Source organism: Hippopotamus amphibius, chromosome 11, assembly GCF_030028045.1.
Source record: "Hippopotamus amphibius kiboko isolate mHipAmp2 chromosome 11, mHipAmp2.hap2, whole genome shotgun sequence".
Classification (NCBI taxonomy): Eukaryota; Metazoa; Chordata; class Mammalia; order Artiodactyla; family Hippopotamidae; genus Hippopotamus; species Hippopotamus amphibius.
The window spans coordinates 58,642,004-58,666,398 of NC_080196.1; the positions used below are offsets into that span (position 1 = coordinate 58,642,004).

A 24,395-nucleotide genomic window follows, 5' to 3' on the forward strand; every position below is an offset into this window, starting at 1 on the left:
TAGGAAGGAAACCATTCTTTCCCACATGAATTGGCCAATCATTCCTAATGTGATTTGCATCCAAAGGGAGATTTCTTATCCTAAGCCATGTCCGAAGTGCTGTGGGAGTCTAACTAGAGGGAAGGGCGGCCCTGGCGAAGGCTCCTTGTGTTGGGGAATGCTGGTAAGAGAGGAAGATTTCAGTGCTGCTAGTGGCGTTGCTATGGGCACTGAGGCATAAGAGCCAGATACAGTGGAAGGAAAATAATGCAAAATGCTGATTAGGAGCTCAGAGAAAGGAATGGAACATTTGTGCTCAACAATAAAATGTAATGCTCTGTTAATCTATTTCTTGGCTGTCCTTACTCTGTAGGTTTTTAAAATACACTTTTGTTCCTCATTTAGTTCCTTACACTATATTTCCTCCTTTCTCATCATTTTTCATATTTTGACACTAACTTTAATTGTGAATAGATTCAGCTCTTCAAGGGCCTGAATATGAAATATAATGTCAGCATCAAGAGAATCAATGTTTTTTTGCTTCATATGAAATCAAGAATGTTAGATATGAAGAGTGCATATTAGATCCATCCCCAGTAGAGGCTCAGGAAAAAAAAAAAAAAACACTGTCAAAGCCATGCAGAGAACTTCTGAATTTCTGGGGTATAGAAATGCCTCATGCCCTTAAATATACATGTCACCGATTTAAATATGAATACATATGTGTGTATATGCAAAATTTATCCAATCTGTTTATGTAGATTTCTTAAGAGAGCTATTAGACCTGAATGACTCTTCATTAGATATTTGTCAGTGATGTTCAACTTAAACTTATAAACAAAACTTTATCATTTCAATTCTGGAAATAAGAGAATTTAAAACGCATTTGTCCCTATATCCAGACATATTCTTTTTTTTTTTTTAAAGACTTATCATCTGTAAACCTTGCTATCTTTAACATCCTGTAATTCTATTTTCCATCTTGTCACTTTACTTCCTCCTCACATCACTTCTGCATAATGGAAAATCTTGAGACCACAATCTACCATCTCAGCTCAACGTCAAATATGTTAACCACTCTCCTCTTCAACTTTCTATTTCCTTAATTCTACATGGTGTTTCTATTTGACTTCAGGTATTTGTGCTCTTTATCCTTCATAAAAAAACAAAAAAAATGACATTTTAAAACAATGTGTCGACATCAACACCTGTTGTTTCTTTGGATATCTGATTTATTTTCATACTTCACAGTTTCAGGATATCCAGGTTCTTAAATGTCACCTCCATTCTTGCAGACAAAAGAAAAAGTTGGCCTGTCATTGGTAAGATGTCATCAATGTTGACCTCACTGTGGGTGATATCTAGATCATGGAATTAAGCAGCTTGCTTTAGCTAGTGGGGCTATACAAACTGAGGGTTGCCATGATGAAGAGGAAGACTACTCTATAGACTTCCTCAGAGAGCAAGCTGGTTTTTAGTGTCTATCCTGCGAAGGAGCAAAATGGAACACTTAAACCTTGACTCCCCAGGAGATGCACCTCCTCCTTAAACACAACCATCCTCTATGAAAATAAAGAGTTGAGCTCAGGCAGGGAGTACATGTGGCCAAATGCCATAAGGTGCCACTGCTATCTGGTGGCACAGATTTAATCTCCAGGCACAGAGCTGCTGATTTGATTTAGGGTAGCAGTTGTTAAGAGCAGAAGGAGCTGCTGGCACAAATGGCGGCCCTCTTGGCCAAGCATGCTTTCCAACTGTCCTGAATTTAGGAGGAAGGAAAAAAGAGCCACAGGAGGGAGAAAGGGAGAGAGAGAGCATGGTAGCAGACCTATTGAAGAGTTGGGCTGTAGCTCACTCAGAGGAATTCCATTAAATGAACTCATCCGTCATCTTGCCTTTTATTGATGAGTGGCATTGCTCGGTGGCAAGTGACATAGCAGAACAAATAGCATCAGAGTCCTGGCTCCTGTTCCACGGCACACACAGATGCGTGGGCCCCCAAACAATGAGTCATTACTTATTACATCCATTATTAACTCAGCTCAGCCTCATTAGGCTTAGAAATTGAGGAGAGAAAAAAAAGTCAGAAGCTAAGTAACACCGAGTACCCACATATTTAGGAGGAAGGGGGTGGTGTGGGAGAGACAGTGAACAAGTGAAGGGCAGTTAAAACCAGCAACTCAGCAATGGTGACATTTTCAAATCTTGAGGGTCACAGATAGTTGATTGTGTGTTTTCCCTTTCCTGACATGATTCCACTGAGGACTACATTTTAAACTAGTAGGGCTGAAGTACAGAGTATAGGAAGTACCTCATTAGCTACACCAGCCCTTCAAGATAAAGTTTATTAAGAAACATGCAGCCCCTTTATTGATGGATGTGTCAGCTATATGCTGAAACCCATATTCACGATCACATCTTCTAAAGCAGGGGTCCCCCCACCCAGGGCCGGGAACCACTACCAGTCTGTGCCTATTAGGACCTGGGTTGCACAGCAGGAGGTGAGCAGCAGGCGAGCAAGTGAGGCTTCATCTGCCACTCCCCATCGCTTCCCGTCACACGCATTACTGCCTGAACCATGCCCCCACCCAAGTCGGTGGAAAAATTATCTTCCACGAAACCATTTCCTGGTGCCAAAATGGTTGGGGACCACTGTTCTAAAGGGACTTCTAGAAGTAACAGGGACAGCCTGCTTCTGTTGTAAAGCAGTATGCCTACTCAAAATATTGCAAGACTGCAGGGAGTCTTTTTCTTATTGCTGTTGCTCCTACATTTACCTATGATTTCTCAAAGATGGTTCTGCACCCAAAAGTAGACACGCTTTCTGGAGTTTAATTGCTCTAACACAGAGTTCAGATAATTAGAAGAGAAAATTGTTTTTATATTTTAGCAATGCTGCATGATGATGAAAATGCTGTAAAGAATTAGAACTAATTCTTTGGAAATTATTGTATTCTAAGACAAAATATGGACCCATGTTTAGAACAACTTATAGAAGCATGTCTTCTTTCACTGTTAACCATGAGTAAAAATAATGTTTCATACCACTCCTTGTAAGACTAATTGATCAACTCTGTCAGCTGTTTCTTAGTTAAGTCAAAATATTGGCTGTATTTTTTTATCTCTGAATATTATTAAAATAAACAAATTTGCCCATGTGGCCATGACTTTTTGATTCTGAATACATAATCGGTATTACTCCTAGGTTTTCACATACTTTTTTTTGCCATTATGATAGTCTATTAAAACAGTATTAGGTACACAGTTTTCATTTATTCTTTTTTTTAAAGAACTTTTATTGAGATACAGTTAACATACAACAAACATTTTGAGTGTACAATTTAGCTTCCCAATCTCCCAATTCATTCCCCCCCAACCCTCTCTGCTTTTCCCCCTTGGTGTCCATATGTTTGTTCTCTACATCTGCGTCTCTATTTCTGCCTTGCAAACGGGTTGATTTGTACTATTTTTCTATAGTCCGCATATATGTGTTAATACACGATATTTGTTTTTCTCTTTCTGACTCACTTCATTTTCTCTGGGTATATGCCCAGCAGTGGGATTGCTGGGTCATATGGTAACTCTATTTTTAGTTTTGTAAGGAACCTCCATACTGTTCTCCATAGTGGCTGTATCAATTTACATTCCCACCAACAGTGCAAGAGCGTTCCCTTTTCTCCACACCCTCTCCAGCATTTACTGTTTGTAGATTTTCTGATGATGGCCATTTTCACAAGTGTGAGGTGATACTTCATTGTAGTTTTGATTTGCATTTTTCTAGCAATTAGTAATGTTGAGCAGCTTTTCATGTGCCCCGTGGCCATCTGTATGTCTTCTTTGAAGAAATGCCTATTTAGGTCTTCTGTCCATTTTTTGATTGGGTTGTTTGTTTTTTTTGATATTGAGCTGCATGAACTGTTTATATATTTCAGAGATTAATCCTTTGTCTGTTGATTCGTTTGCAAATATTTTCTCCCATTCTGAAGGTTGTCTTTTCGTCTTGCTTCTAGTTTCCTTTGCTGTGCAGAAGCTTTGAAGTTTCATTAGTCTCACTTATTTATTTTTGTTTTTATTTCCATTATTCTAGGGGGTGTATCAAAAAAGATCTTGCTGTTATTTACGTCGAAGAATGTTCTTCCTATGTTTTCCTCTAGGAGTTTTATAGTGTCTGGCCTTACATGTAGGTCTTTAATGCATTTTGAGTTTATTTTTGTGTATGGTGCTAAGGAGTGTTCTAATTGCATTATTTTACATCACATACTTTCTTTCTGAATACAGTCCTTAAAGATTTCAATCCCTTAAAATAGTTTAAGACTAGATTAGACTTTTTGAGTATTCTCTCCCATTTGAACTGCTAAAACACTTATTTTTCAATGAGGCAGTTGAAACATGGTTTATTTTGCATCATATATACAGTAGATTGTTCAGTCAAAGTATGTTTACAGATTGGCAATTAAGTTGCAAAGTCACTGAGAGAAGGGAAAAAATTCAAATCCATAGTATTTGAGACAAAGGTTAAAGTTCTTCCTTTTGTGGAGTTATTTTGCTAAAATAATATTTTGGACAGGAAATAAATGCAAATTTGTCACCCAAATTGGGGAAATATACAGCTAAATAAATGAATGCGTATCAAAGATAACTTTCCCTCTGTGGCTTTTCTATGTCTACATTTAATCATATACAGTATTTGAAAAATAAATCAAATGTTCTTAGAATGTGGAGTTATATACACTAACAGATTGTAGGATACTGAGTTTGTACATATATCTGAAATCTATTTTAACATCTCATAAAAATAATTGATTTATTACATTATACAGTCATCTGTCTAACATAGTGTTATTTCATGTGCATTATAATTACAAAATTACGAACAGTAAAACCACACTATAACTCTCCTCTTACCATATAAATGGGTGCCATTTCTCTCCTGACACTAGTATTAAAGAAGAAAAAAGGCCAGCAGAAGAAGAAAAAGGTGGGGGAAGAGGTTGAGGAAGAGGATGAGACAAAAGAGGAAGAGAAATATATTTTAGTTTGTCTTGCTAATTCTGAAATTTAACTTTCTGATTATAATATTTCTATAAAATTACCAAATTTATTTCATTTTGTCCTCCTTCAGACTAGATTAGGCATTTATCTATTGGCCATAGTTTGAATGAAGGCATCTAGCAGAGAAGAATGGATTAGATACAAATAATATTCACTTTTTGTTTTTATTCTTGAGCAGCTTCTACCTCAAAATATGTTCATAGTTATTGATTCATTTGGACTTTTATGCTAGGAGGGATAGATCTATCGGTTTTATGTATCTGTAAGTCTTCATTGTTATAATTTCTCCCTCTGGAATGACAGAATAAATCTACCTTTTCCAACAAATGTCTTTAAAAGTATTCAAAGATAATTATGATGTCTTTTAACATTATTCCGTTTTCCAGTTTCTGCACCCTCAGTTTGCTCAACTCTATTGTATGAAAGAGTCATTTCAAGCTATGTCAGCACAGAGAAAATAAAAATGTCTCTGCAGTAGGACTGTAGTAGGAACTTGGTGGCTTCATTTACTCTCCAACACATCCTTTTGCCCAGGAGACTCCCTTCATCTTTATTCTTATATTTCAAAGGGGCTGGACCCAAAGGATAGCAAATATTTTTTTAATGCAGAGCTTTTCCTCCAGTGATGTGGTCACCTGCCCTAGAAAATACCACTGACAAAAATTTCCTCCTACAGTGGGAGGTGTCTCTACTAAAGAACTGGCTCTTGTCCAATTCACCTTATTTCCCACTAAAAATTGCCACAGTGTTTTCTTTTCTAGACCAACAGATTTTCCTGTGGGTTATAGACAAGAAATGCCCTTCTCACAACAAAATGACTTATACTGTAAAACAAAACTGACATGTGTCTTTATATTTTTCACATGTAAGTTCCAGTAGTTTAGAATTTCACCTGATTTTCTCTTTGTTGCCACCTCTTTTTCTTTGAACTCACCCTGACCTGAAGAAGGCAAGGACACAAGAAAATGTGACTGACATTTTACTGCCATGTAATCAACAGTCTTCCACTTGTGACTCTGACCCTTGTCTCCCATCAAGTTTAAACACAAATCTCTTTCTGTAAGGTGAACTCACCCCTCCCCAACTGCTCGCCATACAGCATACCCCCAGGGACATGCTGTAGTTGCTACAGTTTCTCACAGCTTGTTGATCTCAGTCCTTGTGAATTCTGCAAGATGTACTTTCAGTGAGCCTTGCTTGCCAATCTCCCACCACTCCACCACTTCTGAATATTTAGGAGACATACAAATTGCATCATTTCCCTGAAATTCCTTCCGCATGTTTGCCAATATTTACAAAACATTTGGCCTCAGATATTCCTATGAACCCTTTTGACAATAGCTTCTATTTTGTCAAGAATGCTCTTAAAGCATTGTGAACACTTCCAAGCAGAGCTTTTCCGTGTCTGATCATTTGTCTGTGGTGTACAGGACGTCAGCCTCCTGGCTTCTGGGTCTGGTGGGAGGCCCATCTTTGTTGAAGTACAGCTAATTCAATTATGTTACCATTTAATGCATGTCACTGATCTGATATATGCATTCACTGCCCTGACTACTCAGATCAAACCAAAGTTACTTCAGCCAAATAAATTTCAAAGCTTTTCCACTTCAAATTCATGTTCTATTTAGATGTCAGATATAAAGTCTGGATATTGTGAGGTTCATTATAGCTAAGCTCAAGCATTTTTTTCCCATAGGTATTGGCCTATGGAAAGAGCAGTAGCATTTACTCACCCCAGTAGAGAGCCAGAGAAGCATATTGGCAAAGAGAGATTCAATGCTGTGACTGAGTGGGTTTTTGAATGCTGTGACTTAAAAGCCCTATAGAATTAGCCACAGGCAAGGCCTGAGTAAGCACCTGTCTGCTGGTATGATTGAGGGGTGACAGGTAATCTCACTGCCCAAATGTATGCATATCTCCTAAACTGCCATGCTGATATCAGGGAATCATTCCTTTGGGTATTATTTCTAAAAGGTCTCTGTAAAAATGCAAATACTTTACCTAGAAGTAATGGAACATTAAGCCATTTAAAGTCATTTAAATTTTAGTTAGGCTTATAACGTTGACACAGAGCTAGAGTAAATCCAGGAAAACAGGGTATATAAAAGAATTATTGATTCAGAAGATGGAAAATAGTACCTCAAAGAAGGCTATGAAAACTAGAAGATGTGGAGAGTTGCACACTGGAGACAACAGTACCTCAGCAGAGCAATTTAAGGATCAGTAGGGAAGTTGAGTAGCATCATCAAAGAATGTCTTTCCAAAATTTGTCAGATTCACCAAGATCTGACCCTGACACTCTGAGCTAAACAAAAACTGATGACTTTGAGTATTTAGATCATGTTAGGAATGGTTGTTTGTTGACTAGAAATAGCTTAGGATCCAGGAACCGCAAACTTTACATTTGCCCTTGAATGTCTGAGACTACACAGTCTGCCCATCATATCCACTGGATTCTGCATTTGCAGATTCAACCAACTGCTGATAGGTCTGGGGTTGGTTAAAATTGCAGATGTGGAACTCACAGATAGGGAGGGCCAACTGTAGGGCATCATTTTATATAAAGGTCTGGTACAGAAGTTCTGAGTGTCCTGGAACAATCCCCTGTGGATGCTGAGGGATGACTGTGCCTGCATTTCTTTCATTTAGTAGAAATAATTAGCAAACGTTCCCCTCAAGTGTTATTTTTATATCATCATTATTATTTTCTTCATTACATTGCCAAGTATAGAAGAAAAATTGAACAATATGGCATTAAACAGACTTTCTTTAAGACTATTTCAATAGGAGACAGAGATTTAATTCAATGCCACTAAAAGAAGAGACTTGTTTTTTTAATGTGTCTATATGATAGAACACTCTTATCAACTTTCAAATATGCAACACAGTATCATTAAGTATAATCACCATGCTGTACATTACATCCTCATTATTTATCTTTTAAATGGAAATTTGTACCTTTTGAGTCCCTTCGTTCTTTTGCCTAACCCCTACCCTCCACCCCCAACTCTGATAACCACCAATCTGTTCTCCATATCTATGAGCTTTTTTGTTTGTTTTTGTCTGTTTCCACATACAAGTGAGATCATATAGCATTTGTTTTTCTCTATCTGACCATTTTCATTCAATTATAATGCTCTCAGGGTCCATCCATGTTGCTGCAAGTGGCAAGATTTCATTCTTTTTATGGCTTAATAATATTATAACATTTTTCTTTATCCATTCATCCATAGATGGACACTTGGGTTGTTTCCTTATCTTGACTATTTTAAATAATGCAGCAATGAACATGTAGGTGCATATCTTTTAAAGTTAATATTTTCACTTTCTTTGGAAAAATATCCAGAAGTGGAATTGCTGGATCATATGGCAGTTCTATTTTTAATTTTTTTTAAGGAAACCCCATGCTGTTTTCCATAGTGGCTGCACCAATTTACATCCCCACAAGCAGTGCACAAGAGTTCCATCCACATCCTTGCCAATATTTGTTATTTCTTGGCTTTTTGATAATAGTCATTCTAACAAGTGTGAGGTAATATCTCATGAGAGAGGATTTTTAAAAACCTAAGTGAGTTAATGGGAAAATATTGGAGGACTTTGTGCCCATAGGTATTGGTGAGTGTGATTAGGTCATCTGTTTTTGCTAATTGTCCCTTACTGAAGTTAGACTCCCACCCTCCCACAGTGACTGAAAGTTAAGGAATACAATACCCTTCAATGATTGCATTTCAAAAAGATGACACACAGATCTTTGAGAAAGACATTTCTGGGTTGTAGAAAATTTGCATCCTAAAGGGACAGACAAAGAATTTATAATTCAAAGTTTTCTAAAGTAAATGTTCTAATGAAAGGGAGGAACTTTAAGAAGAAACCTGTGTAAAGTTTAGTTAAGGTGTATGATCCTTTTTATATATTGTTGAATTCAGTTTGCTAATATTTTGTTGAGGATTTTTGTATCTACATTTATGAATTATATTGGCTTATAATTTTCATTTTTTTTGTAGTGTCTTTGTTTGCTTTTGGTATCAGGGTAATTATAGCCTTGTAGAATGAATTTGGTAGTATTCCATTCTCTTCAATTTTTTGGAATATCTTGAGAAAAATAGGTATCAGCTCTTCTTTTAATGTTTCATATAATTCTCTTGTGAAGCCATCCAGTCCTGGACTTTCATTTGCTGGGAGGTTTTTTTGTTGTTGTTGTTTGTTTGTTTGTTTTTATTACAACTTCAGTTTCACAACTAGTGATCAGTCTGTTCAGATTGTCTGTTTCTTCTTGATTCAGTCTTGGAAGGTTCTGTTTCTAGAAATGTGGTCATTTCTTCTAGGTTGTCCAATATGTTGTATCTCTGTGATATTGGTTGTTATTTCTCCTTATTCATTTATTATTTTGTTTATTTAGGTCCTCTCTCTCTTCTTCTTGAGTAGCCTGGCTAAAGATTTATGAATATTGTTTATCTTTTCAAAAAGATCAGCTCTTGGTTTCATTGATCTTTTCTATTTTTTTGTCTCTATTTCATTTATTTCTTCTCTGATCATTATTATTTCCTTCCTTCTGCGGACTTTCAGCTTTGTTTGTTCTTTTTCTAATTCCTTTAGATGGTAGTTTAGGTTGTTTATTTGATATTTTTCTTATTTCTTGAGGTAGTCCTGTATCAATATAAACTTCCTTCTTAGAACTGCTTTTGCTGCATCCCATAGATTTTGAAACGTTGTGTTTCCATTTTCATTTGTCTTGAAGTATTTTCTGATTTCCTCTTTAATTTCTTCATTGGCCCATTGGATTTTAGTAGCATGTTGTTTAGTCTCCATGTGTTTGTGGTTTTCGCATTTGTCTTTGTGTAATTGACTTCTAGGTTCATACCATTGTGGTTAGAAACATTCTTAATATCATTTCTATCTTCTTAAACTTGCTTTGTGGCATAACATATGATCTTTCCTGGAGAACAGTCCATGCACATTTGAATAAAATGTGTGTTCTGTTTTTGTATGGAATGTCCTGTAGATACCTATTAAGTCTAATTGGTCTATTATATCATTTAAAACCTCTCTTGTCTTATTGACATTTATTTGGGTGATGTGTCAATTGATGTAAGTGGGGTATTAAAGTACCTGACTATTATTGTATTATTGTCAACTTCTTCCTTTTTGTCTATTAATGTTTGCTTTATATATTTAGGTCCTTGTGTATTGAGTGCATATGCGTTAATGAGTGTAATATCTTTTAAAAATTATTTATTTATTCATTTATTGGCTGTGTTGGGTCTTAGTTGCAGCACATGGGATCTTTCATTGCAGCATGTAGGCTTCTCTCTAGTTGTGACATGCGGGCTCCAGAGCATGTGGCCTCAGTAGTTGCGGCATGCAGGCTTAATTGCCCTGCAGCTTGTGGGATCTTAGTTCCCTGACCAGGGACCGAACCAGTGTCTGCTGCATTGCAAGACAGATTCTTAACCACTGGGGAAGTCCTTTTCTTCTTTTTTATTAATTCCTTTATCTTTATATAATTCCCTTTTTTGTCTTTTCTTATAGATTGTGTTTTAAAATCTATTTGCAAATGATGTGACTGATAAGCGGTTAATATCCAAATGTGTAGCCAGCTTATAAAATTCAAAATCAAAAAACACAAACAACCCAATTAAAACATGGACAGAAGACCTTAATAGACATTTTTTCAAAGAAGACATACAGACAGCTAACAGGCACATGAAAAGATGCTCAACATTGCTAATCATCAGTAAAATGTAAATCAAAGCCACAATGATATATCACTTCACACCTGGCAGGATGACTACCAACAAAAAGCCTGCAAATAACAAATGTTGGAGAGGATATGAACAAAAGGGAACCCTTGTTCACTGTTGTTGGCAATGTAAATTGGTACAGCCACTATGGAAAACAGTATGGAGCTTCCTTAAAAAAATTAAAAATAGAACAACCTTATGATCCAGCAAATCCACTCCTGGGTATATATCCAAAGACAATGAAAACACTAATTCAAGATGATACATGCACCCCAGTGTTCATAGAAGCATTATTTACAGTAGCCAAGATATGAAAATAACCTGTGTCCATCAACAGATGAATGTATAAATGTTTTGATATATATTTATACAATGGAATATTAGTCATAAAAATAATGAAATTCTGCCATTTGCAACAGCACAGATGGAACTAGAGGGTATTATGCTCAGTGAAATTAGTCAGAGAAAGAAAACTATTCTATGTTATCACATATGCAGAATATAAAAAAGAAACAGACTCACAGACATAGAGAACAAATTGGTGGTTAACAGGGGGTAGAAGGAAGAAGGAAGTGACAAGATAGGCATATGAGATTAAGAGATACAAACTGATTTCCGCCGGGCGTCCGCAGCGCTCCGCGCGCTCCTTACGTCGGAGCCCCGGGCGTAAGTGTTTCCGGCCATTCATACTCGCAACCGGTTGGCGCTCTCGGTTGTCGGGTTTGTGAACTATCGCACCCAGAGGGTGGCGGCGCCGCTAAGATGAAGCTCGTGAGAATTTTGATGAAATTGAGTCACGAAACTGTAACCATTGAATTAAAGAACCGGACCCAGGTCCATGGAACAATCACAGGTGTAGATGTCAACATGAATACACATCTGAAAGCTGTGAAAATGACCCTGAAGAACAGAGAACCTGTACAGCTGGAAACATTGAGTATTCGAGGAAATAACGTTCGATATTTTATTCTGCCAGACAGCTTACCTCTGGATACACTGCTCATGGATGTGGAACCGAAAGTGAAGTCTAAGAAAAGGGAAGCTGTTGCAGGAAGAGGCCGAGGCTGAGGAAGGGGAAGAGGACGTGGCCGAGGCAGAGGAAGAGAGGGTCCTAGGCGATAATGTCTCTGAAGACTACTATTTCAAAGTAGTAGGGAAGAAGGAGAAGACATAGCGGATGGAGAATAAATACAACACTGAGGACACGGCACGCAACAGGAGACACAGCATGGAACTACTTCAGCGATTATACGGCTATGCAGCTTTAGCGGATAATGGGTGGAAATTGTCTCAAACTGAGGATGTTGAGGTTTTTTGTACAGGCTTTCTTTGTTTCTGGTAGTTTTTAATAAACATAAATGTAGAACAAAGAGATACAAACTACTATATGTAAAATAAATATGCAACAAGGATATATTGTACAGCACAGGGAAAATATAGCAATTATTTTGTAATAACTTTAAATGGAGTACAATCTATAAAAAAATGAATCATTATGTTGTATACTTGAAACAATATTATAAATCAACTATAGTTCAATAAAAATAAAATTTATGAAGCTGAGAAAAATATTAAGGCCACCTTTGTCAAGAGAGAACTCCAAGAAATTAATTTATTATTCATATTTTTCTACAATTTGATCTCAACTAATTGTTTCAGACTGTTTCCTCTTCCCCTTTATTCCATATATTATATATATCCAGATATTATATTAATATACATATATAGCAGTAACATTTGATTAAACTGTTGGTTGAATTTTTTTTATTTGGTTACACTTTTTCTTTGTATACATAATTACACTTTACATTTATGAAAAGTTCTTATTTTTTTCAAATAACATATCATTTACTTTGACTTTTTTTCTTTGCTACAAACCTAAACAAAGCAGGCATTTTGCCTATTTTACAACTGGGGATAAGACACCATTTTATATGAGGTCACATGCGTTTGTTCATGTCTCATGCTTTGCAAAGTCATGTGGCAATTATTATCACCAAGGAGCTTAGTCTCTGTTTAGACTTATCCATCTCATTTTTTTAAATTTATTCTCAAAATATCTTCATCCCAAACCCAAAGAGAACTGATGCCAGTGGAGCCAGTGGGGCCTGAAGAAGTGGTTAGAGAAAGATCAGTTGTGAAAGGGTAGATCTCCTCCACGTTTTTCTCTGAGGAGCTGGCTTCCAAGTTCTTCTTGGCAAGTGAGTATTTGAGTGTCTCACAGTGCTAATTAATTCTAGAAAGAAAAGCAGAGGGAAGTGGAACTGCTTGACAGCTGCCCTACACATCAAAATGTCAATGCCAGTTAACAGATGCCACTGATCAGCTGCTTTCAACTTGTTTTCATAAGTCTATCAGCAGAATGACAGGAAGTTTTTATAATTTCTTTCATGGGTTTGGACTCAAGCAAAACAGTACTTCCTCTAACAATGCCCATTCAATATTTGTACTTCCTTGGACATTATAGCTTTTGCAATTGGTTGCTAATTTCCATGTGTTCCTATCATCAGTAGCAGCTACAAAATTTTACTGGGCATCTACAATGAAAATTAAATGGTATAAAAATATGTAGACAAAAGTTTTACTCAAAGGGCTTAAAATCTAGAATAAGAAAAACATAACAGTACCCAAAAATATAAGACAATGTTTACTAAGCACTAAAATAATATTCACAACAAGAAATACTGACATTATTAAAGCTGGGACTCTTATGGTATATTTTTACAACTACAATTATCTTCCTCTTGACAGATATCTCTCTCTTTTCTTCTTTTTTGGTCTTAGTATGATATTCCAACATACCTCTCAAATCCACAGAGAGGCGCCTGTAGGTGTCACTAATTGTTGTTAATTAAAGAAGCTTTATACTTGCCCTTGAGCAAAAAAAAGTCAATTTCGAATGAAAGTGCCTGATCTGGAAAGTGACTGGGCAGATTGTGTAATTCTTGCATGTTAAGTCAGAAGTCTACTCATTTTAAGAATTTTAGTAGATTTTAATAATAAAAATAACAATATAATAGCAACATTTAAAATTTTTATTATTCATTATAGTTAATGAAACTTACATATATCCATATAGTCACTTAATTCCTATTTAAATTCTATGAGGTTGTCAAGAATTGATATTGTCCTTTTTGAAATTAGGAAACTGAAACTCTAGATTAAGGTTGTAAGGTTGAAGCTAAGGATCAGAATTCATGGTGTTCCCCACTCTGACCACTGTCATACTATTACACTGTATCTAAAATTCCAAGACCCCAAAGCAAATTTACTGAAGAGTGAATTCTAAGACCTTACGGATCATGACCCAGATAAGACCAATTTTAGACATAACTGGAAAGTTGAAACAGCCTGTTTTTAGCAGACCTAATCCCTATTCTGAAGCCTCCTTTCCTTCTAGCTCTTTATCTACCACTTTACTTCTCCAATCCAAACTGTCACCTCCCTCTGGGTGGAAAGCTTTTATTGCTTCATCTTTCTTGATAGAGACAAAGGAGAAGATGACATGGATAGCTGTAGAAATTGCCTGATACTATTACTGTGTATTTGCTGTATCTTTCTACATAATCATTACAGTCCAAGGTTAGGAAAGGGACTTTTTGGAAAGGTTAATGTTAGGAACTCAATAGCAAGTTCTGTTTCTCTTTCAACTTTCCACTAGAGTGACCTCCCCTTGGGAATCTCTCAGGCACACGCAGCATGAGTTGACTTAACCATCCTCTGTCTTTGGTAGCTTCCTAGACTTGTCGCTATTGTAGCAGAACGTTACATTCTATTATAACAGAATGTTTTTCTTGGAATTATCTTCTCATTGAATGTGAGAGCTTTAAGAAAAAGATTCTATCCTCTTTATCCTGAGAACCATGCTGGATATACTGTAAGTGCACAGTAAATATTTTCCAAATGATAGAATAAATGAAGTGGAATAGAATAACATTAGGATGGTCTATGTATTTAATTACCACAATTTCATGGTCATCTAAATCAGAATAATGTTATGTTTATTAAGGAAATTCACATGAATTCTCATTTCTGGAATGGACTTTTAGGAAACTGCCGTTAAAGGTATAAGAAAAATAAACAGTCATAGACTTGAGATTGTAAAGGAAATCTTTGTCTATGATACATAATTCCTACATAGGTGAGAGCATTCATCTCTTATCTTAATCACTCTGGATTGTGCCTGAAACCAATAAAGAAGATGCACTACTACAGTCCAGATGTAGGTGCATTTTAGAGCTGTTATTTTTAGTTCCCTCTCTATAAAATAAACTAGATGCACATATTAAATTATTAATAAGATAGCTTTATAAGCTGAAGCCAAGGTGAAAACAATTGGGAGAGGAAAGCTATAAAACAAAGTAGATCAAAGGATGTAATTTGATCAAAACTCTCCCAACAGCCTTTTTCGCCTCCTTTCATCAAGGGGCTTTTAGTTGTAATTATAATCAACTGAGTCTAATAGGTATTCAGACCACCTGGAAGCAGGAAGTTTTATTGGTTCAAGCCCCAAATATATATAATTTGCTTCTGTTTATCTGATTGGTGGGACATATTTTTCTGAGATTCATTTTACCTTCTCCCTAAGACTCATGCCACACCCCAGCAATTTGAAGTCAATTTCAAATCAACTAGATCCTACTTCTAAATGTGATTAAGTAAATCAATAACAATGAGTAAGCAATTGAAGCTTTTTCTTTTCTTTCCCAATTCAACAAATTTCAGATTTGGAAAAAAATTCCCTAAGTCACTGAGACTTAGTAATTAGAGAGTCAGAAGACTCTTAGCTTACAGAAAATAAAATGTATAAAATTTTGTATTGATGTACTATTTTGCATTAAAACATTCCTTTACAAATAAGCTATTCTGATCATCCTTACAACAGCCTTCTGAAGTAAGACATGCATTATAATCCTAATTTTCCACCTAAAAAAATAATCTTATAGGTATATGTATCAGCCATCCATAGTAAGATAAACCACCTAAGACCAATGAAGGAGTGGGTGTTTATTTCTTAGGCCAAGAAAAATAATAAAAAATGAGGATAGTAGTTGTGTTTGGGGGAACAGATTGGAGGAGCCTTGAGACAGGATATTTACTAGAGTAGTAGGATGCAGTTTTAGTCAGCATGAAAAATATTCATGGATTTATAGCAGCATGTAAATATTCCCCAACTATATTAGTCAAGGTTTCATCAGTAAAGTAGAACTACTAGGGACTATGTATGTTCTATGAGAGAGAGAGAGAGAGAGAGAGCGATTGACTCAATAGGGACTTGACCATATTCAATTTTGAGAACTGATACAAAGCTGTTTTCTTCGCAACTGAGACTGAAATAATCAGGGCATGCAGTCAGAAAGCAATGATAGCCAGTGAAGTTGGGGAAGGCAAGGACAAACTGGAAACCATGAGGATGAACTAAAACCCACAGGATGGGTTGGAACACATGTTTATCTCTCACTACATTTAAACCTCAAACTTCAGTGATGTGAGTGACCTTATGGAAAACCTGGTCCACTTTGTCATGGAGCAAAATACATGTGGTTCAGAAGTTGAAGAAACTAAAGAGGAACCAGTGGAAGCCAAAAACACTGCAGTCCTGGTGACTGCCCCCACCCACACCAACAGAATGAGCTCACCAGTTTATGAGTGACAGTGTACCTGCGTTAACAGCAGTCCCTGGTACCCCTGTACTCACCTTGCAAACTTAAAACTGCAGTTTTACTTTTTATTTTCTAAATATCAAAAGTTTTGCTTGAAGCCCATGCGATTTCAGAACTACATAGGAAAGGTGATATCTGGAAAAGGTAGTTCCAGGTGAGCTATATTGAATTGATAAAATCCACTATACTACCATCAGGGGGGTGTGTGTATTTGTCTGTGTGCCTGTGTGTGTACCTGTTTGTGTGTTCCTGTGCTAAAGTCATAGAAAAATTGATAAAGAGAAGACATCGAATTCATAAATATTAAAAGCTAATAAAAATATCAAGGACAAGAGTTTTGTTTGTATTAGCTATTCAATAGATTAACTGCAGTGATGAAAAGTTGATCATATTGGAATATAAGGTTTTGAGAATCTAACTGTATTTATCAGACTCATAGTTTTAGATTCAAGGAAGATTTGTGATAAGCCTGAGAAGGAAATGACATGTAAGATAACATTTGAGGCTAGATTAGAAATTAATCAGGGCAAAGGCAGTTGATTTTCCCAAGAATGGATCCACCTTCTAGCTTCACCTGGTAATTTAATAATATAAATATAAATGACCAACTTGCTGAAGAGACTTTAGTAACATTGTGGAGATTATGTCTTCAAAGAGATGTGGACACTACCAGATTATTAGGAGATGAAAATAATGAAAACCACTGAATGGTGAGGAACAAATACAGTAAAAATAACAGAGGCTGGAATTCCAGCTAAGCCCACCAGTTAAATATTGATTAAATAGAAGCAGTACTAATGTGCAAGCTTCTAATGTTTTCCCATTAAGACAAATTATTGCTTTTTAAAAAATAGATAAAATTTTACCAGATCAAGAGTCCTTCCCATTCTGAGTTTGCTAAAAATTATATTCATAAAATTATTTTGAATTTTATGAAAATGTTATCTACATGTTGAATTGATACATTTTTCTTGAAAAAATTTTGATCTCTTCCATTAAACTATTATAAGTAATTTTTATTTCTGGGAATTTTAAAAACTACTCATTCAAATTATTGAAGAAATATAGGACTATTGAGGGTTTCTATTTCTTCTTGATTCTATTCAGGTAAATTTATTTTTTACAAATATGTCTGTTTGCCTAAGTCTTCAAATTTTGTGGCTAAGTAGTTTCCTATTATCTTTAAAACCTTTTCTGTACTATTCCACTTTTTAAATGCTGTTTTTCTGTGTCTTTTCTGTTTCACTTCATTAATCTAATTCTAGATTTGTGTATCTTACATTAGTTGTGTAATAATCAAATTTTGGCTTTCTTGAACCTGTGTTTTCTATTGCCTATGTTATTAAATTTTTATTTCTGTTTTCAAATGTTTTCTGTATTTTAATTTCCTCTTTCCTACTACTTTCTTTGGTTATTCCTTTGGTTGTTCCTTAGTTTATTTATGTTTAGTTTTCTTTAGTATTAATATCAGAATTTAAGGCTGAATGTCAAACACAGAAAAGTTTTAAACTCCATCCTACAAGTTATGTAGTGCATTTAGCCTTTAATTTTTTAAGAATTTTAAATTTTTATTATTATTTATTTTATAACCAAGAATGATTCCAAAATTTAAAAAAAAATGGGGATCTTAAGTTAAAATTTTGGTATTGTATCTTTACTTTGTATTGTGGTACCAAAAATGTAAGTCTATATACTAAGACATTTTTGACATTTGATTAGACAATTTTCTCTCTTAATTCATGTTGATTTTTGTAACTGTTCAGTGTGTACTCAAGAAAAAATGTGTGTTTACTGTTTGTGGGTAAAGACTTATTTGCATATGTTATAGGTGAAGATTTTTAATAGTGCTGCTCAAAATATCAGCAGCTTTATTTGGGGGCTGTAGGAAGCCAAGTGACTTTTCAATTTTTCAAAATGATCTTGCAATATTCCGTTATGGTGGAGAATTTGCCAATTTCTTCCTGTCTTTCAAAATTTCTCATGTATTTGGAGAATATTTTATTAGGTGTATGCGTTGTTATATATTTCTATTTAATTGAATACTTTATCATTATATAATGGCCCCTATCTGTCCTAGTAACAGAGTATTTTAAAGTCTATTTGGCATAAGACTAATATAATTATATCTGCTTTCCCTTGATTTGTATTTGCTTGTTGTTTCTTTGTCTATCCTTTTCTTTTCAATGTTTACAAAGCCTCATGTTTTAATTATATCTCTTATAATGGCATATAGCTATATTTTCCTATTATCTAATTTAGAATATCTTTTACATAATAAACAAGGTTTACTGTGTTTATCATAAATATTGACATTAATGTGTTTCTGACTCTACTACTCTTGAATATTAGCTTATCCTTCTTTTCTATGCTTCTTTCTTCTCCTTTCTTATTTTTCTTCAATTAACTGTTTTGGCTTTGATTTTATAGTCTATTTTTGTATTTTATACATCATATTTTGTAGAGATTATCCTTTATCTTTTATCATAAATATTTAAAATCCAAAGTATACTAAATATTTTATCACCTTCTGAAAATATAAGAACCTTGTAACAATTTATTTCTGATTACTCTCTGCTGACTATACCAGCTACTACTTTTATACCAACATTTTAATATTTTCTCTGTATATTTTAATTCTACAAGTGACAAATTATTTACACATACACATATATGTATATATGTGTATGTGTGTGTATATATACATATATATACATATATATTTTTTATTTGCATACCATTTCTACCTAGATCTCCAATTGTGCTTCTCGCATTAATGCCTATCTGTTAGAAATGCATTTGGCAGAGGAAGGTTTGTGACACACTTCTGGTTAACTATATATATATGTTTTATTTTATCATCATTATTTAAAGAGAATTTTGGTGGGAACACATTTTTAGTTGACAGTTGTTTTCTCTCAAAATATTGAATGTAATTTTCCTTTGTCTTCTGGCTACCATTTTAATATTGAAAAGTCCTACCATTTAATATTGTGGTTGAGGTGTATTTTCTTCTGTGAATATTTTTAATAGTTCCTTGTTTTCATGTCCTTCCATTGTACTTTAATGTATCTTTGTATATATTTCTTTATAATTATTCCGCTTTGAATATGTTATACTTTCTGCATCTATGTATTCACACTTTTAGTCAACTGTGGAATATTCAGAATAGTGGCCTCCATAAGTATTGTCCTTTGTCCGTTTTCTCTATTGTCTTCTCTTGAGGATCCAATTGGAAGCATTTTGAGTTTCTTCATTCCATCCTCTATATCTTTTAATTTTCCTCTAATTCTATATTTTCATCCTATTAATTTCATTATGAGCACTATTGTGTTTTCTTCTTCTGATGCTCATGCATTGTTGCTTCTCTGTTCTTGTCCACCTGCGATGTGGACTGTTTGGGTGATAGGAAGCCATGGAGTCTCTGGATGCGTGTAGTAGGGATGCTTTGGATTTGCATTACAATTCTTCTGGGCACCAGAGAATGCTAATGACACCAATGCCCCAACTAAGGGTTATAGCTCAATATAGATGTTCTGGGCTCAATTCCCGTGTCATGCTGTTTGACAATGGCTCAGTATCAAGATTTCAGTGATTCTGTTGGCATCTACTTTCAAGGCAACCATGCCCTCTTGTCTGCTTACCTTTTCTTAATACTAATCACTCTTGGTTCTGTCACTGGGCACAGCTCATTTTTGCCTTCTTCTCTTTTCTTTTTCTTTTTCCTTTTTTTTTTCTTTTTTTCCTTCTTTCTTCTAAATGTCTTAGAGCTTAGAGACATTCTTTACTGCCTACAAGTCAAGTAATAATGTTATCCCAGTTTTAAAGTTTTCTTATCCAAGATCTAAGGGTTTGAGATTGGGAGGATACCTCATCTTACTTGGTTAGCTATATTACAGTTCAACCTAAAGACAAACGTTTTTCTTTGATTCTAGAATTTTCTCAGTCACCATTTCTTTGAAGATAACTTCTCTGCCATTTTCTATTAGAGGTGGAGTAGTAGTAGTAATAGAAGTAAAGTAGTGTACTAATACTAATAGTAGTGTGTTATGCTGATCCTTTTGGTGATTTTGAGTAAAGACAGACTAATCTAGGTGAGTAACCCAGAGCAGCCTTTTCAACCAAAGGAAAGCATACTAGAGTAGCCTGTAGTCTAAATAATTTAGTTAAGGAAGAGGAAAAGAGCAGCATTTCTTGATCTTGACCTTAGGAAATTTTTAACAGAAGAAGGGAGGGGTATCTTGTATGTTTTATAAATCAAATCAATCCTGCAAGTGAGAATAGATCATGCGGAGTAGGTACCACAGGAGTGTTGTTCATAAAGGATTGCCTGTGAGCAGAGAGTCAAAATTAGTACTCCTCTGAAGGAAAATCACCATTAAAAGAAGCAATCAGATGTAAAATTATGATCAGCATTCATTGTGAATTCCTTAATTTTTACCTTCTAAATTAATTAATTCTCCTGGATCTTGCTCAAACTCATCTTCTTGGTACTGAAATCCATTCACTTGGTTTCTCAACCTGCAAGTTTCAGAGTCACATTTGACACCATGTCTTATTGATGCTTCCTTCTTTGCATCTCTCTGCTCATTAATTTCTCTGCATACTCATTGTTTTAGTCACAACTGATTCACCAGGACGATTGCAACTTGATCTGCTTCTCTCCCATCCGTAGAAATCACGTAACTTTTTCTTAAGTTCAAATCTAATCCTGCCACTTCCTTATTTGTTTTATGACTTCAATGTTTTCTACAGATTTCTTGGTCTTAGCACTTTGTTTTACCACCTTCATCTGTGTTTTCCTCTTCTGGCACTCCCATGCCACACTAGATGCAACTATTTCCCAAAATACCACCAATATATGACTTTGTGTCACAGATATTATTAAAATCTGGGGAGGTTGCAATGAAAAGATTATATCACAGTGTGGCACAGAAAATGTATATAATATGGTAGAAATCCATATTCCAAAACACCAGACACTTCCCTGGGATTTCCCCCTTTGTAATCAAATCAGTCAGTCAGGGATTTATCTAAACAGAGTCATCATGTTTCTCCCCTAGAGGACAATTGTGGCTTTCAGCTATACTTTTTTCCTCTGATATTGTGGAATATAGGAAGTTTCTTCTCTGCTCTTCCCTCATCCTACCTCACACACATCACCAAATGTCAAAAGTTTAATTATTGTGTGGGCTGAATGCCCTTATTCCAGTCCAATTAAAGTCATGAATGTCCCCTGTCCAGTGACCTGCCCCCTTGTACCTCTATAGCATTAGTGCCTTTGAATGTTTATTACCACCTTCATAATACAGGACAAATATTTGTCTCTTTCTCATGAACATCAGTTTTCCTTAAAATAAGCATTGCTTCCCTAATACGGTAGCTGGAACAAAGTAGATAGGTATTGCCAATGAAAAATTGTCACTTGCCATCTGCCTCTACAAGGATTAAGTCACTAGCCACTGCAGCCATAGAGCTTCGGCATACCCTGAAAGTTCAGGGTGGAGATCAGAAATGAAATGCCCTGTGCTCTGGGAAAAGCTGGCAGAGCAGGCCTTCACATAGATATTTTTGGAATATTTTAAAAGTCCAAATTCTTGCATATCTAGAAAAGCGATGAAATTATTATTGGTGACATATGCTCCTTGTAACTAGCAGCAAGCCTCTACCAAAATGTGTACTTGACTGCAGGTACCCGCCCCACCTCACTAAAATCATATACAGCATTGACCTTCCTCCTGCCTTTTCAGGGCAGGTCCTCAGAGCTCTGAGATTCTGTCTCCTGGGCTATAGACCTAATTTTGCCCCAAATAAAACTTAAGTCACGACTCACACATTGTGCTTTTTTTTTTTCCAGTGGACAGTATTTTATACATTTTTGTGAAATGAATGATGTTTGTGTCCCTTAAATTTCTCCAAAAATGTGTAAGTGAAATAAATTCTGCACTCAGAATAAGAAGGAAGAGTCCATTTATTAGTATAATAAAATTTATGATATCATGAGAAAGCATTATAAAATAATCACTAGCACAAGAACACTAAAATATATTTATAAATGCCAAACACTTTGCAATCATTATCACTAACCTTCACAATAACTCAGAGAACTAGGTATTAATATCCTGATTTTGTAGATGAGGAAATTAGTCTCAGAACTATTAAACAAAGTGCCAAAAGATGACCTATTAAGAATTTATGTTAGTATATGGCCCCCTAGAAGAGAGTCTTTTCTACCACAAATCACATCTACTTTTTAAAAAATAATTGTTGGATTTGTTATGTGTAAGTTTATAGTGCTTTTTACCTTTTATAAATTAAAAAACTTCAAGAAACTTTGGGAGTTTCAAGTGCTACAGTAGAAACAATATGGTAAAGTGGCAGGGGGTTATAGATATTAGCATCTGACTAAATTTTAGGCAAAGAAAGCAAAGATGAGACAGATCAACCATTTTGAAAAGATGCAAAGAGAACTGAAGTCACGTAATTAACAATTTCCAATGTTAAGTGCTAGACCCTGGGTCTTCTACTGTGGCATCATTCTCTGCACGATGCTCTTCAGTATCTTGGCCAATCAAGTTTATACTTGTCCCAAGGAGTTGATGTACTCACCACTTCAAGGAAAACATTATTTCACAGTCAGAGTTTCATGATTAAGACTTCTGTTTTTAAGAATTATCCAAAATCATTTCTTTCTCTCTATATATTCATCCAACCTCATTCAAATTTGTTCTCTTGGTCTTAATTGCCTATAGAATTTACCATTTAGGAGGGACAAGGAGGATATTTCAGTTAAAACTTATCTTTGCCTAAAATCATGTTTTATTTTTCAGAGTATAGAAGGACCAGTAAGCTTGAGAAGCATTGACTATGGGCAGGGCAGGCAGATATTTTTTCATATATTCAACAAATACTGAGTAACCTACTTTATATCCAGTACAATGTAAGGCCCCAAGAATATAATAGTAAAAAAGAGGAAGAGACGCTATTTCTTATCTCAGTGAACATATAGGACAAATAAAGAGAGCTTAACACGTAGTTAAAACACAGCTTTACAGGTACTCTGTGAGTGAGGTATGTTCTTAATTAGGCTTGGAGGGTCCAGGATGCCTTCCCAGACTAAGGGCCAACTCACCTGAGCAATTCCACAGAGAAGCACAAGGAAGAGCATTATAGGAAGAGAGATGCACTTAAGATAATGTTAACGACAAGAAATCATGTCAGTTTTAGGATACTCAGTATGGCTGAGATGTGACTGGAGGGAAATTGTGGTTCAGATCAATGTGCAAAACAAAGCGGAGATCAGGGTAGTGAAGGAGAGCATTAGAAAAGTCTCTCCTAAAAACAAGACAGCAATAACAACAACAACAAAAACAAGCCCAATACTTATTACTTGCTATTATTGTATTATATACTATTTGAGCTTTATTTCTTTGAGTCTTTTGTTACCTGTTATCTCCCAGAGCTTCCCATTAAAATGCAAATGTAGTTGGAAGGTGTATTAATCAAAGCTCCTTTATAAACTAAGAACTTGGTGGATTTTAGAATAACTGAGGAGTGTAGGTGGAAAATTGCCAAAGGAAACTTCACCCATTGTACAATTTCGCTGCAGGCTACCTCCACTTGTAATTATCATACCTCCTTTCTAAGCCCTGTGAGGAGCTGTATTAATGCTTCAGTGCCAGGACCTTAAGTCAGGGGCTTCCAGGCTGGCTGGAAGCAAACAGTAGAGAAAATGTCATAAGCACATCCTCAATAGATTTCCACCAATTTCTGCAGATTCTGAGATGTGATTCCAAAGTTTTCTGGGTAAGCATCCAACTCTAGCCTTCTGAGATTCACCCATCACCAGTCTTTAATCCTTTCAAATGTTTGAAAATGATAATCATATTCCTTTTCCCTCCAGCTGTGAAGATTGCATTTTACTTAGTTCTTAGTAAATCAATCCTTCTTGACACATAGGCAA

The 24,395-nt window shown here is 35.4% G+C and overlaps 1 protein-coding gene across 1 annotated transcript; it reads left to right on the top strand.

Moving 5' to 3' along the window:
* The first annotated feature begins 11,534 nt into the window (after nt 1-11,534).
* LOC130830744 (small nuclear ribonucleoprotein Sm D1-like) lies at nt 11,535-11,928 on the top strand. The gene has a single exon (XM_057698029.1). The coding sequence runs from the start codon at nt 11,535-11,537 to the stop codon at nt 11,838-11,840; it is 306 nt and encodes a 101-aa protein (XP_057554012.1). The 3' UTR covers nt 11,841-11,928.
* The last annotated feature ends 12,467 nt before the right edge of the window (nt 11,929-24,395 follow it).

Bases quoted from the DNA above. Each gene is read 5' to 3' on its own strand.
- LOC130830744 (XM_057698029.1), top strand. From the start codon at position 11,535: ATGAAGCTCGTGAGAATTTTGATGAAATTGAGTCACGAAACTGTAACC.